At 36.2% G+C, this 19746-nt stretch overlaps 1 protein-coding gene across 1 annotated transcript; it reads right to left on the bottom strand.

Moving 5' to 3' along the window:
- Positions 1-2598: 2598 nt before the first annotated feature.
- On the bottom strand, positions 2599-19499 carry LOC119658366 (homeotic protein empty spiracles). Its single transcript, XM_038065727.1, has 2 exons — positions 18339-19499; positions 2599-3906 (listed from the first exon to the last, which is right to left on the bottom strand). The coding sequence occupies exons 1-2, from the start codon at positions 19063-19065 to the stop codon at positions 3548-3550; spliced, it is 1086 nt and encodes a 361-aa protein (XP_037921655.1). The 5' UTR covers positions 19066-19499; the 3' UTR covers positions 2599-3547.
- Between the last annotated feature and the right edge of the window lie 247 nt (positions 19500-19746).

Below are 19746 nucleotides of genomic sequence, written 5' to 3'. Positions count from 1 at the left end.
TGATGCATACACTAATTGCCTGTATTGATGCATGAATCGATTAAAGATACGAAGATGATAATTCAATTTGGGGCTAATTGTAAGAAGTGTTTGCATTGCCGCGGATTGGACGTAATAGTAATGATAATGCGCCACTACACCCAAGAACCCAAAGCAATTTTATGATCTATTTTTGATGGTTCGTGGATGAAAGAAGAAAGTTGAGCGATGCTGTTAACATCTTGAAGTCAGAAGGTCAAGTAATGGAACCGAGCCCGAAAGCACAACAGCCTTGTGATGTGGATGTACTGGTGTATACCAGAGCTTTCTTATGGTGGCCTGAGGGGCGTGTGCAGTGGTGCGGAGGTGTGGGAGTAGTTTGTTTGGCGTGAATTCCACACACTGCTGCAACTAGTCCTGTAGCCAATTTCTAAGATTTCCATCTCCTTCAATAATAAAAGCAGTACATTATTTATGACTCTTCAGTTAATAACATTATTTGTACGTTCAGAAGAAACCATCCACTACGATACATCATTAGCCCATCTTCTTCTAAAAAAGGGACACATTGGTTCTGAAATAAAACAAATTTTACCCGATAACGTAAAATTCAACATTATTTCTTCTAAACTATTAAATATTGAACATTGTTGAATAAAGCACATAATGACAATGGTGATGCTTTGAATTGAAGAATAATTATAAATTGCGCAAGCAAAGTCAAGTTGAATACGCAGAAAGCTGAATCCAAATATCCATAGCATAATCATAAAATGCGTATTATGCTACAACAAGGCGGAAACAAGAAGCTCGTTTCTTTCGGTAGGAAAGGCTTTGTTGATTTTTATGTAAGGATATTTACGTAGACGAAGGATCCATTTATATAGCTCGAAGTATATATATGTTGAATATATCCAATATTCAATTCGATAGGATACTAACATTTTATTTCTTAGTAATTCGAAGCGAAATAGGTCACTTTGACCTACTAAACATTTTGTTAATAATAATGGAATTTCCACCAAACTTTTCCATAACGCTTCATATTAAAACCTACATTATGCAAAACTGTACGAATTTAGGATGAATCCAAGAAGGATTAGCAATATATGTTCAAAATGTATAATATATATCCTCCAAGTTCAACTTACAGCAATGTAATGGGGGGTTCACAGTTCTAATGTTTATACCGAATTTCTTGCCAATAGGTGTAACCGCTTCTGAGAAAAGTGTGTGTTGCAGATAGACTGATTGATAGACAAACGGATAGACAGACAAACAGGCAGACAATGAATCGATTTTAATAAAATTTTATTTTGTTTGAGAGCACTAAGTTCGCAGCTACTGATTTAAGTAAAAGAGCAGAATTAGGGGCAGTACACTTTCCGCCTTGCCAAAAATTTGGGAAGAGAGCAATTTTCCCAGTGTTCTAGTCTCTGGCTCCCATTTTATCCACCCCTGTGCAGTAAAGTGCAATATGTTTCGATTTCAACCATCAAAGAGGGACTGCGGTTACCATTCCGATCTTATTGAAGTATTTTCTGCTCCTGTCTGTTAGGCACTGCTATTTTGGTAGATAATATCAATCGGTGATGCGATAAAGTATTAATTTTTTTTCTTTCATTACCAAAATTTCCCCTATATAATTGTAAATAAGGGCTGGTTCTATGTTTTTAAATATTTGTGTCAAACAAAATCTTATTAAAATCGGTTTACTGTTTGATTGACACCAAATTCGGTGGTAAGGTGGGAACTGTGAACGCTCACCCATATAGTGAGTTACATCATTTGAAGTCAAATTTAAGGGGGGGCATCAAATGAAACTTGTCGTGGCCGAAAAGGTGGGGTCGAAAGTGATCATTTGTTTCACTGACCCATTCTTGAACGCAACCCCACCCAAAAATCTGAAAAAATTCAAGAGACTGCCATTACATGGTGCCTAGGCTCCTAAATACCTTCCATACCGATATCTGTTCAAACAAAGTTAATAGTAGTATATTACTATAATTTTTAGTAATTGACTGCAAAATCCCCATCCTAGAATAATGAAATTTTGCACTAATGAAGGCTATAATATACAGTATGATCCTATTAAATTTGGTACGCACCATTATTAACGAAGTTATAATAGGTCAATGATGCTTTAGTGCAAATTCAAGACTTTGAATGTAAATATCACGCGAGACTAGATGTTCTTACATAACATATGCATATATTACGTGCCAGGTACTAATGGGACTAATGTTCTTATAAAAGAAATACACGAAACCTCTCATACCTGAAGTGTCGAACTTCCGGTTTCCCGACTTGTTGATAATTTAAATGAAATATTCTGCTTTTAACTTGACAAGTAAAGGGATATCCCAGTTCCAAGTTATTATTTCCGAGTTGGCATCCCGCAGTGCACACCTATCAATTGAAATTTGGATTGAATTAAAGCGTAACCAACGCCATCTCAAGATATATTTATCCATTGTTCGTGATATTATTTTGAACAGAAGGCACGCTCTTCCTCTCAGACCTAATATGGCATTTATTTGTTGCCTCGTATACCTTTCTTTGAATTAGTCGAACTTATGTATTTCCAAATTTATGTTGAAAAAAAAAACACTGAGTTGATTACCATAAAAAATCTTTTATTTTCTTCTTATATCTCTAAATATATCCAATTAAATTAATTTTTTTCATTATTTTTAAACTAATATTCAATCCAGATGAATTTTTAAATTCCCTACAGATAGCAGAAAACTCTTCATTACATTATATCATGTACATATTTATTGACTACGACATAAATTCATCTCAAATTTAAATTATTATAAATTGCAGTTGAGGCATGCAACCATGCACAACACAAAATTTGTAATCTAATATCTCCTAATATTCACAAGTTCGAATCAGATCGCTATTTACAACAAAAGAAACTCAATCGAAAATCATTAACTCCGCATAAATTCAATTACGACTATTAGGGTTGCATATAAATAAGTACTTTCGTAAAAGGAAGGAATAAAATGGGGGAAAGCATTTGTACAATAAATTTATAAAGAGTTAACATTCTTATGATTTGAACTGGGGTTTGAAATGTTTAAATATTACAGTATTGTAAACAGTCTAACAAGTGAAGCGAAGGCTTTGGGCTTTTGGCACTCTAGACACCTTCATTTGATATTATAATATTTTGGCTGAGTTGATACTTTACTCCTCTGGCTCCCACGCACTTACATCCATTCAAATATCAATAGTTTATTGGGAACTTACAGCCATACATACAGTCATACTCGCTCGAAACACATTTAAAATAATACGCTTAAGTTTCCTTTTGTATCACATAAGTATAATTTAAATGCTATGTACAGTTTGGAATTCATGAAATCTTCCTTAAGACGTTCACATATCCTTGAAGTACTGAAGGAGTCGGAGCGGGATCCAAGTTCTCAAAAATCTGATTTCGGTTGTGCTACTTGGCTCTGACGAGTGGTTCAATACTTTTGTCTCAGTCCTGATTTCATCAATTCATAGTTCATCGAAAATGCAAAATTAAATTAAAATCTAACTTTACACAGTTTTATTGATGTCCTTCGAGCTCATCGTCGCTGGGACAATCATCCATTTCCATGTCGATCAGCTCATCATCGTCTTCATCTCCGCTCGCTCCACTTGCATTCCGATCGGAATTGGAGGACTGTTGACCATTTCCAGATCCTTTCTCATCTTCTTGTTGCATCCTTTTGTGTTTCGTTCGTCGATTTTGGAACCACACTTTAACTTGAGTTTCAGATAAATTTAGGGATTGTGCAAGCGCTTTGCGTTCTGCGCCAACCACGTACTGATTGCTTTCAAAAGCGTGTTCCAGTTTAAGGAGCTGTGATGGTGAAAATGCTGTTCGAATACGTTTTGGTTTACGGAAGGGTTGTAGGAGGAAATCTGAAAAGAAAGGAAACAAAGGTTAGTATTTTGATTCAGAAATTTTTAATTTGATTGAGACAACTATCGAAATCTTAGATAAAGACTAAATTGGACTATATAGAAGGAGAGTTTAACCGTGAGATATAATACAGTCAAATGGATACCAAAATTGGTAACTATAATTTATAATGCTTAGTGAGCTTTATATCTTTCAAAAAATTTAACAAAGGCTATAGGTAGGTAGGTATGAAATTAAAAAAAGATTGCACCTTGCGGACAAAAGATCATATCGAACCCTTGTTTTGTTAAGAAGTTGATTCTTCCAGATTCTTCCAGAAATCCTAATTTCAGAACCGTATCAAGTCTATTTATCGAAATATTAGATTTACCGTGGAAATCGAGGTCAATGGTCCATATTTATTACGATAAGGAAATGTGAGGTGATATGATATGATATCATTGATCATACGAGGGTTGTTTAGTAACCATCATCGATAGTTCAATTTTCAGTTTTGTTTAATGTAGCAAACGTTTTCTTCGGTGTTGGATGGGTATCGGACAGGACAATTAGTGGAAGGAGCTATCATCGAAATAATTAACGAAATCCACGATATGACTTTGAGTGATCGACCAATTAAAGTGCACGAAAGTTGAGGGCTGAAGAAGATGTTGGAAGATAACATACTTTAAATTTTGCTTTGGATGGAGAATAAACGCAATCATGTCATCAACGCTGAGACGGTTTTGGCTGTTCTGGGTTATAATTCCAGCAAACTGATTAATATACTACACTGTTAATGCGTACCCAAATGGACATTCAATAATTGGAGGGCATTATGCGATTCTGTTGCATCGGTTAAATAAAGAAATCAAGAAACAATATCTCCTTTTGAAAAATGGAAAAAATCGACTTCAATCAAGACAACAAACCTTCCTAGTTTCCGTGTCGAAAATTTTGGAAATACTACAAAATCTACGGTGTTTATCGGATTTAGCCAATTTAAAAAGGAAGGGGGGTGGGGTTAAGTACAAGTTGAAAATATTGTAATGTGCTCTTCTTAGGTTTATTTCAACAGCAGTTGGTAAAAAATCTAGATATATATTTGACGCTTGCATTTTATATAAAGTATTATCATGATTTTTTGGTTGGAAAAGAAGACACGATAACCCCTTTACATCCGTATGGGGATTGCTATTAAATTCCACATAAAACCAAATGTTTCATTCAGGGTCGTAGAGAGAAAACCGGGCTGCTTATGACGGCTACCTAGGCACCGGTTTTTGACTGACTTTTAACTACAAAATTCCGGTTCAGATTAAGGCGCATCACAATTGTACGATGCTATGCGCCAAGGGAGACTTCTGATATAGTAGAGAAGGATGGTTTCTACGAGCAATTAAACGCAGTCCAGGGGAGACCTCCTACAGCTGACATTGAGATCATAATGGGTGATCTAAATGCCAAGGAAAATACTGACAACACTTTGATGGGACATGCGATGGCGAAAGATGGTCTCGGCGTCCATGACCATAATGGTCGGAGGCTCGTGGATTTTTGCAACTGCCACCACCTCGTCATTGATAGTACATTGTTCAAGAACAGAGCTTACCATAAAGTCAGTTGGGTTTCAACTGACCGACGGTATACGAGTAATCAGATCGACCACTTTGCGATCAGCGGTAGATTTATGAGTTGTCTCCTGGAAACGCGTAACAAGAGAGGAGCTGACATCGGTTTCGAAAGGGATCACCATCGGATGGTTACCTACTTTCGCTTGCGTGTTGCGTCCGCCGCTTCTCGCAATGTTGGAGAGCTGTGATCTCCTCATTTCAACATCGACCAATTGTACGACCCAGCTTTCGCTCGAGAGTGGAAGAGTTATATTGCTGATCGGACGGCAAATATGCTGAGTAGCCTTTGCTATGAATATTGATGAGCAGTGGGCCGCCATCAAAGATGGTCTTTTCTCGGGTGCTCTTTGCCAGGTGCCGAAAGAGCGTCGTAAGACTGCGAAATCGTGGAAGCGAATCGACGAATAGAAGGCTCTCGCTTTGAGTGTGAAAATTGGAGAAGTATCTGTGCGCTCCCTGCTATTCCAAAGATAATAGCTAAAATAATCCTGGAATGCATCAAGTTACACCTCGAAAGCTCGTTCGACAGAGAGCAGGCTCGTTTCCGCTCCGGATCCCCTTACATTGACTACATCAACACCCTATCCATCATTTTGGAACAGTGCGTGGACTTGAGGTGTTCATTGCACCTGCTTTTCATCGTTTTCGAGAAAGCTTTCCATAGCATGAACAAAGAGTGTATGTAGAGTGCTCCGCGCAAAAGAGGAATTCCGAAAAGACCAACCAGCGTCCTATGATAGTGCAAAATATCACGTGCCGCACCGAAATAAAAGGATTAAGGATTTTGAGGTCCAAAGCTGAGTCTGGTAGGGTTATATCCTGTTACTGATATTATTTCTTCTCGTTATCAATAACGTTCTTCAGTCTGCCTTACCCCGGAGGGAGGACTTGGGGAAATTCAGTGTACTGGGGAGAAAATTATTTGGACCACATTATTATTCCTTCATTTCAGTAAAGTGTCTATTTCTGGTGCGGGGTGAGTCTCTCCTAGACGAAAACGCTCTTTCCCTAACAGCTTTGGATGATACTGAGGATACATGTATATATGCATCACTTGCGGGATGTCGACTTGCTAATTTAAGCAAGAAATCAAAGCAAGCCCTCGCAGGGCAATACCATATTCAGCTCCTTATTTCAGATCATTGACTGGAAAAATTGAGCTTATGTGCCGCTGCTTTATTGGTCGCGTGGAACGAGCCTATTTATCACCTTTTGTTAGTTCGTTAGTTGGTAATAAGAACAGGCTTCAAAGCACAAGTTCTCGAACGAAGCATTCATGAGCTTGATTCCCGCGGTTCCCGGTTCTGCTGAATAGATTTTGGGTTCTAAGCAGAAGTAAAGTTTGAAATACAGAAGGGCATGTCCACGATAGAAGGCATTTCAAAAGAAGGCAGTTCTTATCTGATTTTGATGGGAAGCAAAATTCTCCAAAGGACTTTGTACTAGAATTTTTAGTGAACATCATATAGGAGCGGAAAGTGCCTGTAGAATAGCTAGCGACGATCTTAATATTGCCGTCAGGCAAAGCGCAAAACTCCTAACACTTTTATATACTAAGCGCATTTGAAACGTTGGAAAGGCCAACATGTCCAAAAATTCCAAACCCTCCCGGTATAGTGCAGGGTATAGCGTAGTATATGTCGAAAGAAAAAGTTATCACTATGAGTCATGAAAATATTTCAAGCACCAGTGCAACTTGGATGAAGTAGCGTTCTACAACAGATATTCCTTGCGATTGATATATCAACGAATATCCTAAATTCAAAATTTGCAGCAGTATTGTCCGGTCTGTCGCCTTCTATGGTTTTGGGCATTGACAGACTATCAAACAAAATGAACGACGACTCGCGGTAGTGAAGTCGAAGATGTTGCGTTGCACAAGTGGTGTAACACACATCACATCCAAAATGAAGATATTTGCGATCGATATGGGGTTGCAGCGATGGTGGAAAAATTACGAGTGGGTAGTCTTTGATGATATGGGCATGTAATTCCCGCCGACGAGAACACTCTCGAAGTTGAAGGGAAATGATCAAAAGGCCGAAACAAGGGTGATCCCCTGGATGAAGATTTGAGAGCCTCGCGACTCTATTCAGATCAGGTCATTGGCCGATCCCGCATCTGAAAGGGACAAAGGCTAAAGAAGAGGGAGATATATTTTTAGTGGAAGACCTGCCGCGGTCCTATTTTTGGAGAACTTTAAAATTTAGTCGAATATCGAATGATTACGTTGGATGCATTCCACAATTGTTCTTCAAAAAAATTGAAGAATGAAAGCACCAAAAAATTCAGTTGCAAACTGCTCGTATAAAATGGAGCTAAAAACGTATTCTAGAGAAAGGCAGTAATCAAAGACTAAGTAATGAGCAGACGCTCATGCAGCATGGAAGGATTCAATCGTCCCAGGCAGTGCATTATAAGTCGATTTAAAGAGCAAGTGCGTGAGGTGTATATAAAGAGGAAAGGCTCAAAATGGGTTCTGGTGATTCGAACGAAAAAAAATTTCGTAGCTAAGAGTTAGGAATGTCATTTCCACTGGTTAGAAAAACTAAAACTCAACAATTTTTTGCCACATGATAACTGTCCATGGTTCTTTTTCTTTTTCGATCTTGTCATTTCCTGCCAAAATATGAATACCTATTCAAATGAATTTTTTTCTTGAGCGACCAATGTTAAAATGGTCAAGTTAAATAAAGTTGTATTCCAGATCGTTTCTTGTGTGCATCCCACGCCTACATTTATCTGCAAATTATTTTAATTCAACTATTTTTATGGCATAATCAAATTACAATCATTCCATTCTCACAAAATATCACATTTCCTTCCCATTCTCCGATCTACTTGAAAATAATACAGAAATGCCACAAAATTGTAAAATTCCTTTATAATCATATAAACAAGAAATAAAGTGGAAATGATGTCATTATGAAGGTGTGCATGTGACATCTTCAGTGCATAGCGTTTAAGCGGATTATGGATATCGTACTCCGTAAACATTTGTTTCTATTCCACTCATTGATTTTTATCTCAATCTATTTTTATTTTAGTTTTATTTATCTTTGAATCGATTTGATCTTCGATATGTATCTCCAATCTCGGATGAAATGTATTAAATTCAATTTTACGACTTTATTATGAATATCATTAGATCTGATGTTTATTTATCGCTAAAAGACATTCAATAAATTTTCTGAAAACGACCAAAAAACTATTCAGTATGCGGTCAAGTGAATTTTGTATTTAGTTTCCCTAAATTCCGATAACTTCATTCTTGGTAGAAGATACAAAATTAAAATATTTTTAGAATCATTAGTGACAGAAAAGAAAGCTGTTTACTACTGTAACATACTTATTAGATTCGCCATCGAATGTGGACCCAAATGATAACGTGGAAGATCAATAAAAAACCAATCAAACGCTTAAATATCATCTTAAAATTAATGTCACTGAAAAGCGAATACCTTGGAATAGTTGTTACAGTGATGGTTCCACGTTTTCTTATAATCAAGTTATTGATGACCTGGATGAGTGGGTGGTGATCCGATTAAGAAAGTTTTACGACTGTTAAATATTTGCATAATTGACATCATTTTCCAGTGTTTCGAACGATAAATTTTCAGACTAAACTGTTGCAAAAATGAATCGTTTGCCATATTTTATTGGAGATTTGAATTCAACTATTTTGGTCAATTTTGATATTTGCAGCGGAATTTTATTCAATTTATGGCATCAATTTGGTAAATGAGTGACATTGCGAAGTTGGTTCGTTGAAAAATGATCAAAATTTTATGAGATTGCATTAATTTTGTCAGATTCCATTTGGGTTGGATGCCAAAATAACTGATAAATTCTAAATTTGATAGTTCTTTGTTATTCAAGTGGAAACGAATTTCTATCGAAAAATTAGAAAACAACACCAGTCCGCCTATTGCTATTCTTAGTTATAACAAATTGCCATTTCTCCCCAGATTGATAAAGTTAGTGTTATTTACTATAAAATTGGATTTTTTTGCAATTAAAGGTGGACACAATTAGTTTCATTAGTGATATATCAATATTTTGAGAATGAGATGCCCTCATTTTCAAAACGTATTATAATATACTAAATAGTTTTGTTATAAGTGGATGAACACTTAAACATCACCTAAAAACTTTACAACGATTTAGATCTTTGTAAAGTTGGTGAAAATATTTTTTGCGGATTTTTATTAACAAAAAAATAGTAATTTTTGTTTTTAATATATAAATATAATGAGTTTTTTTGTTTTTAAAATCATTTTTATTTTTGAGAAATAGGTAACAATAGTATATGGATTGGAAAAATGAACAATAAAAAACAATCTTTTAAAATAACAAAAATAACTTAAATCTAATGGCCACTGTGGGCTCTCAAAATTTTTGAATAATATAATGAGTGAAGCTGTTTAATTTGCGAAGTTTTTCAGAATATTCAAACTAAATTTTCAGACCGGTCTTAAATATCCCTTAGTATGTGTAAAATTCGGTATCTTCTCCAGAATTATAGCCACACGTGAAAATCACTCTAATAGAATATTATAATCCAAAAAGTGTTATTCATCTAAATATAAATGATAACTTCCTTTAACTCCTTCATCAATTTACAATTCTTTCAAAATATATTCATTTGAATTCTTAAAAATTTCTTACTCATTCGAATTTCATCTTTATCGTATAATGGTGCCACCTTTATCGTTTAAATACGCTAATAAATGTCATATTAAAGAAATAAATTTTGAAAGATTTTAAACAGTTTCCGTGGAAGAGAAAGGAAATCAGCCATTACATATCACATGATTTCTATTCATTCCTTTCTATAAGGTTCATCGATTTTAACGGAATAGTGAATAAAGACGACATGGAATATTGACTAAGCGGTCAATTTATTTGAGTTATTGCTTTAATCTTGTAATTGATGGATATAAATCGTATGTATATGAATTGACTCAATTATGGGGTATTAACTGAAAAAAGCGTCTGGTTACCCAATAATCACATTTTCAAGGGCTTTGGTTGTTTTTATTGGGGGCAAACAGCTGTAAATGGAGTTAAAATGAGGAAGAACATTTGAAACTAGTTTGATTTTAGATTTACATTTGCCAATTGAATGTAATGGATTAATTTCATTAGTTGTAAAAATGGGGAGGTGGGGGTAATGGTGGTCATTCAATCTCAACTTGAAGTCTTTAGTTAGAAATGATATATAATGAAATATATGTTAAAGTTAGAAAAAGCTTTTAGAGCAACAAATTCCTACCAAATGTGTATTCCCAGTTTTTTGTGGCCAAGGTAATTCGAATAATAAATACAACACTATTATTTTTATATTATATTATATAATACTGTGGCAAACGCCTAACGCTGAAGAAAGGAATGAATTGTTTCCGAAATATTAGTTTTTGCGGGAAAATAAAGTCTTGCTGGTGATGGAAATGATGTTACTCTTTTTATTTTTCTAATACTATGTTACCATTTTACCTAAACAATTTAATATTTTTTAAGTTGCTAAGTAGTTCTGGTTTAATAACCAAAAAAATTAAATATCTGCAAGCATCTTGATAGAATCACCCCTAGAACAGTGGAGGAGGAGTACAAGGTTCTCGGAAAGCCTCGGGAGAAGCTGAGAACATTGACAGGAACTGAAAACAATGGCATGTATGTGCGGTTGCCGCACTATCGCCTGAAAAGTTCTCGTTGGCAAAAAGCAACGACTTAACCAAAGAACTTCGTATGAAAACCGTATCTGCATTTTGAGTACTGCGATAAACACTATAAATGAGTAACCAAAAAACAAAAGAAAAAGCGGCTTGAAATTTCAAGTGCTAATTTTGAGATATCCCAGGCTGTTCAGGGTGATTTTGGATTAGGTATAAGGCTTGCATTTAAGTGACCACTATATTTGAAGTAAATCAACATGATGATTACCTAGAAAGGGGCCGGTTTCCGATCCGCAAGGCGAATAAGAAAATGGTCGGAAACGAAGAGACAGGATAACGCAACCTAATAGCCGCTATTCCTTTTTATCAGGGCAATGCATCAGCCGCAACTATGTTTCTGGTATTCGCACGTTGGCTTTTGAACTGCGCGAATGTCTATCTTATTCTCTAGATCTATCCCCCAGCGACTAATATCAATTTTCTGATCTCAGAGAAAAGTTTCGAAGGCAGAAATTTAGAGTTAACTGCGCTCGTAAGCCTTCCAAAATATAACAGCTCGAGTAATAGCTTTTGTAGTGTCAAACTCTCATTTTGTAGAAAAGTAGACAAATATTTTTAATTTTCAAAAAACACTCATCAGCCGCTGCCTCATCTCTAACCTGAAAGCAACGTGACGGATGTAGTTATGTCATTCACTCCCTTTTATGAGTTTGCAAACACGACATGAGTGCGAATTATACTGAGACAAAAAAAAAACACCCAGTAATTCAGGCCAGTCGGCCGTAGCATAACCAAAGTTTGTTTTAAGATTGAAGGAGTCTTGACATTGCTCTCCACTTTCGGCTCAAGGACTTCTCTTTTTAGGCTAGCACCGAATTTTCAAAAAACAGACAACATATGGTTGTGTCCTGGACAGAGACAACTGCTACTTCACCTCTCATCTTAATCCCAAAACAAAAAAAATATTATTTCTACTCTAATAACCTCGTTACCGAACGATACAAAAAGATAGAAAAGAAAAAACTTCCTGTAATGAAGACGATAGTTGTTATGCATTTTCAGGGCTGCTATGGAAAGACAAAACAATAGGCAGATAGAAATGTAGTCAGGAACTGGGCACTTCTGTTCAGTTGGGAAGAAAAATGCAATACTTTGTCCTCTCTGATGCAACATTTACCGATGCTCAAGGATATTCATACCAACCAGCGTTCATAATTTGAACAAAGTAGAAGATCCTTCTTGAATTTAAGATCTTACACTGAAGAAGGGACAAATTGAAAAGGAAAACGGGAGAATCATTCAATTGTTTCAATTTCAAAGATAACAAAAGCACATCAGCCTGGCTCGGGCTCCATAATGAATTAGGAAGAGTTAATAATTGTGCTAACTGCGGACCTTCTACTTAAGTTCGATCATATAATATATGAAAGTAGCTTTATTTTGCTGGGTGAAGCTGTTGATCTCGAAATTTGTCTGCAATTTTCTTCAAACATTCAAATATATTCAAAAAAAATAATAATAAAACGCTAACCGCAGGAAGGTAATATTTCACATTTTTTTCCCGCAAAATAGGCTGTTATATTGTTTATGTCTTCAAATCGATGTAACCTGTAAGGCTTTCTCAATCCAAAACAATGATCCAGATAAGGTCTCCTGCATTAGTATAATTTGCTTTCTTTTGTGTTTCTGAAGGAAAGAAGGAACAATAATCATGTGACAACCACTTTCTGTCACATTGTTTCCGGGGCGAAGGTGAGTGAGCATCTGATGAGTTGCCTCTGTCATAAGCGAAATTGTCATTCCCCACTTTTCTAAAAAAAAGGATTGTAATATTTTCGAAAGTGTCCGGATAGCTGAGTGGTTAGAGCATAAGGCTGTCGTACGGAAGGTCGCGGTTCAAATCTCGCTGGCGACAGTGGGATTTGTATCGTGATTTCACGTCGGATACCAGTCGACTCAGCTGTGAATGAGTACCTGAATCAAATCAGGGTAATAATCTCGGGCGAGCGTAATGCTGACCACATTGTCTCCTACAGTGCTCTGTAGTGTAGTTCACAAAGAACACCAGCGTTCCACAACTGGTGTACTTTGTGATCGACGTATCAACGAACGACTCAAATAAAAAATTTACGCAATGTCATCCTTCCTGTCACTCTCTATGATTTTAGGTGTTGGCCGACTGTAAAAGACAATGAACGACGTCTTGCCGTAATGAAGACGAAGATGTTGTGCTGGACTAGTGGCGTGACACGTTTTGATCAAAACAAAATTGGCAAAACTGCGAAAGAAGAGTTTTCGATGGTATGGTCACGTAATTCACGCTAACAAGAATTCACTTGCCAAGATTGGTTTGAACATCGATGGTAAACGACCAAAAGACCGGCCGAAACAACGGTGGCTTGATGGGGATTTAAAAACCTTGCGATTGCATCCATTTCAAGCATTTAATAAAATAAAATGGCGAAACCGATCACGACGAGCAGACCGCGCTTGTAAACGGGACACAGACTGAAGAAAAAGAAGAAGCTTCAGGAAATTTACAACATTCTGTTGGCCGCATTGAGTAAACCAAAAAGAATAAAATTAAATGACAACTGGTCAAAAATTAGTCTAGTCAAAATTACTATTAACGGACAAGATGTGCTCCAGGACAAATAAACTTAAATATCTGGATAAGACATTTAATACCAAATCGATGTGAAAGGTATGTATTCAAAGAAAAGGGTTGAGCTAAGTTTCTAAGACAGGCAATACTGATACTGGGAGCGAATTTCCGGCAATCCTCCTCCAGCCGGTTAAATGACAGAATTTGGATTATCGTAAAAATATTAAAGAATGGAAACTTGAAAACGGAATAAAGCCACCTTATTAGACGGCTGTATTTCCTTTGAATAATTATGGGATTGGCAATTCAGCCATACACTAAAAAAGTCAATTAAAGGCCCTAGACTTATGGAAGTTGCCTCCACAGGAATCTTCGCTAAAATTTTCACTTCATTATAAAAAGGTTTTCGCCAAAAATTTCGAAAAAACACCCCAGTTTCACGTCGTCTAATGTTATTAAAAATCATATCATTGAGTTCACTATTGTCAGATGTTACTGGAAAGAAGTTGGGAACGTTGGGGACATTGGCAGTTATGGATAAGATTAAAAATCAATACAAATTTGTTTTAGGCAATATCTTATTTAATGCAGCTTTTCCATAACCATGAAGAAAATTACGTGGGACCCTTGAAATGGAGTAATTAACCTAGTTTTGTGGAAGTTTCTCTATTCGGAGTCCTAAAAATATTCCGAGCCTGGAATCATTGCATTGTGTATGGTATGCTATTGTGTGCATTGTGACCAAAATGTCAAAACGTAAGAGGATTTTAAAGCGCAGAAAATATCTTTTTTCTTTATTTAAAAACTGAAAAGACTAGATCAGTTCGTAGATATATAGTAGGAGTCCTTTTTCGAATTACAGCTTGCGTTAAAATGGCTAAGCTAGTTTTACCACATGGTATGCCGCCTGGAGCTAAACGAACAGCACTGTTTCTTCAGTAATAAAATTAGTGAAGAGTCTAAATCCATGCCATGTATTATTGAGAATTTTGGCTTTCAAGTTTTCTCTGTGCTTGCTTGTCAGGCAAAGGGTTATATTATTTTCTGAATAATAAGAATTGAAATTTATTAGGTTTATTTGGGGCTCGAATCTGGGGTGACAATTATGGGGGCCACACTATTATCACTTTGTTTTATTCAAATTATAGAGAGTCCCTTTTCTGGGTTCTAAAGAAAACTTCTGACCCAGGGGAACGACAACCTCCACTTTTCGTTAATTTTAGGTTTCCTACGCTGAAAATTCTAATATTAGATGCCAACGTTATTACCAACAATTCAACCAATTTTCATCTGCAATTTTTTGCCCACTCTTTTACATTGCGGTCCATATCATCTTTGATGCGGTGATCCACTAGATTTTAATTACTCAAAAGTAACAGAAAGTATTTAGAGCTCATGACAGACTTTAATCAACTCTACTAAGTAAGCACTAGGTAAATTATAATTTTTTATAAAGATTCAATAATTGACTCTGAAAAGTTCGTAATGCCAAGAAAATGTATTCCGAAAGTAATGGACTTCGATACCTCAGAATATTCAAACATGTTGCCTGCACTAACTAATATCCAGGTTACATCCAGGACACATACTCCAGTGCAAGTCAATATGTCAGATTTTATTAATTTTAGCATAAAGAATTAAACTTGTTGATTACTGCTGGTAAAATCTGGTTAGTTAATTAGCTACAATATTTTTAATAAAAATTAAAAGCGAAAGTTATAGGTATAGTTGGATAGTTAAAAGAATTCAAAAGAAGGTCCTTTTTGCTTGGTTTTTTGATGAGGACTCTGGGAGTCCTGAGTCCCCATCCACTTGATGACGGACCGGACCACTTGGGAAGCAGCTTACATCCTTTCTTATGGTTCAAGGACTCCTCTTTTTAGGTTAAACACCTAACTTCAAGAAGAAAAGCAAAAATCTTGACTGATGGTTTCGTCCAGGGCAGAGGCAACTCATCAGACGCTGCCTCACCTCTGCCCTGAGAGCAGCGTGACCGAAAGTGGCGACAGGTGGTAATCGCTCCATTTATATTTAATTGCAAACACGACATGAATGCGAATTATATTGAAATTAAATCCGTCCTAAGTTCAAACCTATACCAGGCCGAAGTGTCGCTGCTCCCAGGACAGAGGTGAGGTAGCGTCTGATGGGTTGCCTCTGCCTTGGAGGAAACCGTCAGTCAAAATTTTTTTTATACTTTTTGCACTAAAAACCACGAAAAGGATAATCAATCTTATTGTGAGGAAAGCGCCTAAAAGAAAGCGCGTAGAGAGTGCCAAAGTGGATCATAAAAACATATCACTCGAACAACCCTGTCTTTAAGACAAAAAGTTTGATCTAAATGGACTAGTTTTCTGGTGCTCTTAGAAAATGAGAAATCTGGTATGTCAAGAGAGACATACTGAGGATCTGTCCTGGTTTGTACTACACCCACTATCAGATGAAACAGTCATAGTCCGTCGAAAGGGTTGAAAAGCAGGGAAAAATATAGATTTCCTTCCCAATTTCATCAAGTCAGAATTAGAGAAACACTGGAACACTGGAAGCACTGTGTTCTAGATAAGTAGTGCTAGAATTCATATCTCTATAGCATACCTTGGCTTTAGTTTGATTAGCTGAAAATGTAAGAAGCACTTTCACCTGACTAGCCAGAAACCTAGACTTCAATTCAATCAAGAATATGTGCAAATTATTCTCTGATATTGTTTATGATAAAAACAGTTTGAAGATACAAACAAATTGTAGAAAGCTATTCAAGGAGGGTAAAAAAAAATAATGGACCGAAAGCGAGGATTTCTCTAAAATTAGGCGTTATCATTGCTTGATAGATGTATCCAAGTAACTAAAAAATGTACAACATAATAAGCAAATGGAAAAAAGTGTTCGGTTAAATTTCTTAATGAATTTCACTTTGAAATTGTTTGTAGGATTTTCTACCACCGTAATTTATTTAAAAAAAATTCCAACTTTTCATTTATCATCCTATTTACCCTGTTTACTTCTACTTTTTAATTTAAAATTGTTATTTCATCTGCATCCCAATAAGATCGAAATTAATCTGGACAATTAAGATGAATATTTTATTATTTTGTGCGAAAAAATAGTGTGCACCACATTATATATGGTATGTATTGCTTAGTTGAGGATCGGAATGATAAGGTAGGATAATTTAATAATATTAGATAACACAAAGTGAGGTCCGGGCTATATCCTTTCACAAGAATGATCACTAGATTTTGCAACACACTATAAAAGATTTATAAAAAAGATAAATTTGACCAAATATTCTTGTTAGATATGAATCAAAATATGTAGATTTCTCAAAGAAACTTCAAACCTATCAACAGAAGTGTAGCAGAATCATTTTAATTTTTTCTTAATATAAAAATGGTTTTCCGGTCAAAAAAAGTTAGAATAGATTAATTATATCTTTTTCGAATGAAAACAGTAAAATGTTTGAAAAAATTGTTGTTACTTAGGGACATTAGCACATTGAAATCTACAAATGTTGATTCATATCTAACAAGACATACTTTGCTAAATTTTGAAGCGTGTTGAAATATCTACTGATCATTATTCTGAAAGGTTATAACCCGCGCCAAAGCGACATATACTACCTAACTTACTGAGAAATATAAGAAATGATGCATCGAAAATGAAAAATAATAAAGAAAAAACGCAGTAGCCGTCGAAGTTACCTTCTTTTATCTATCTAAATAGACTGTACATTTTAGATATAATAATATATATAATATCAATTATAAAATGATAAAACCGTCGTCAAGTGGTTTGCCAAGAGCGGCAGAGATACAGAGTATAAACGGTGGGAGACAGTTTCTTCCCAATTAGTCTGGTGAATAAGGACTTAGGATTGAAGTTATTTGAAGAATGCAAGTTAAAACCCGCTTGTTCCAATTTCGGTGATATCATCATCATTTTTAATAATGGATTTAAGTTTTTTTGGGATTTACTACTAAGAAGGATGACTATCATCAAATAGTAATAGAAAATTACAATCTTTATTTTGGTTTCATTGACTAATTTGAGATTTAGATATTTGAATACAAATTCATGAGTATAGTAACAAACTGTCATGATTTTTCCTTAATTCTCGTTATAACATAAATGCGTTTCCTTTTCATTTATCTATTTTTCACTCTTCCATTTTTGTCAACTTGGGATGGCCTCTTTTCATAGAAACTGCCATTTCTTACATCTAGACACTCATGGGAGAAATATGACATCTATATAACCCTCAAGATATAGGAGAGAAAATGTTATCCGAAAAGCCGACGGTAAGAGCTTAGGCTTTGATCTTAATTCACTGTGTAAAGTTTAGTAAAAACTTTAGAACCAACGGGCAAAGTTGAAAGATAATCAACGTAATTATGAATGAACAAAATGAGACCTCTCATTAGTTTGAGCAATTTTTAAGGATTTTTGTATTGCCATTGTTTTAAGTAGCTGAACTTAAATCTAAGTTGAAATATTTAAATAATACAAACTACAACTTTAAAAAAAAAGTAAATTCAACTCACTTCCTGGAAATCGATGTGGAAATATCCTTCCATGTCGTGTTAACAGCCACGGATATAAAGGATAACTCTCCCGGGTCATACCAGGATTCGGCAAAAATGGGGCATGAGGTGGTAGACCGCCTGGTCCCAGGACATGTCCAGCTTGCAGAGCAGCAGCCATTTGAAATTGTGCGGCGGCCAATAAATGCGGGTTATGTTGAGGTGCTACCATTTCCGGAGAACCAATATACGGCGGGATTGCTTTAATATCTGGCAGATTAGGTGGCGGCACTGGAAACGGTCTGATTAGACCCGGCGGCATGCCAGGCACCACAATGGGACTTTGTTTACTCATATTGCAAAGATTTTGTTGCTGAGGTGACGTTGCAGATGGCAGGGGAGATGGTGTTCTAAGTCTTTTCAATGGAGGTGACCCTTGATCGTCCGGTGTTAACCGGGTTTGTACCGGCGGCGGACTCAAATTATTATGCGATGAACTAAACACGTTATTTGTTGAATTATGCAACCGAGTGATAATGTCCTGGATATCGTGCCTCTGTTGCTGATGGAGACTTTGGTGGTGATTTTGTTGTTGTTGCAGGGACTCTGATTTTAACAGTGCAGTTGGCGAGTTTGTTGATGGTGCGGCATCATTACCGACTATCGATTCAATGCTGAAACCAATCTTTTGCTTTGGCGTGGGCATCATCACAGCAGATGTAGGAACCGGTGGAATCATTTTAGTCATTGAACACACATGCAAAAGTGTTTCGTTGCGGTGCAATGCCAATCAGACCATTACACTAAAACTACAGGTATTTGCAGCAAGGTCCACCCGCGATAACACTAGATGGCTTTTCAATGATCACTACAAACTAAATGACGAGTGATAATCCCTGTCTTCACTAAGAAATTCACTTCTCACTAGAAACTATTTGTTTATAATATTTTTGTTTTTTATTTGTCATTTATTTATTTTTTGCACTAGTTCAATATGATAATATCCGACGCCGACTTGAACAAAACAACACGACTTTGAACGCATGCGAATTCAACGACCGTCGCTGACAGAATAACTTAAGACAGCTCTAACTCGTCTTTGAGTCAGACTCAAGACGCTCTGTGTTGGACAAAACAGGTTTCAACTTCTACTGAACTAACACCAGCACCAATTCGTCTACTCAATTTTCCTCGCTGCAGAGAAGTGGGACTGGTTCACTTGAGCAAAGTGTACGCGACTTGAGTCACTTACCCTCGTTTCGGAGGTGTGTCTTCCACTTGTACAATAAACCGACTCCATGTACTCTGGGACTCAGTACATATGGACATCTGATTGGTTAAGCGAAGGCAATAGCACTTTTCGGTCCCTTGGCTGCATGCCGGATCAGAAATGGGCGGTGCTGAACTCAGGCGCTGGGGTTCCTATGTA

Source organism: Hermetia illucens, chromosome 5, assembly GCF_905115235.1.
Source record: "Hermetia illucens chromosome 5, iHerIll2.2.curated.20191125, whole genome shotgun sequence".
Taxonomy (NCBI): Eukaryota; Metazoa; Arthropoda; class Insecta; order Diptera; family Stratiomyidae; genus Hermetia; species Hermetia illucens.
This window is presented reverse-complemented; position numbering and strand designations above follow the sequence as displayed.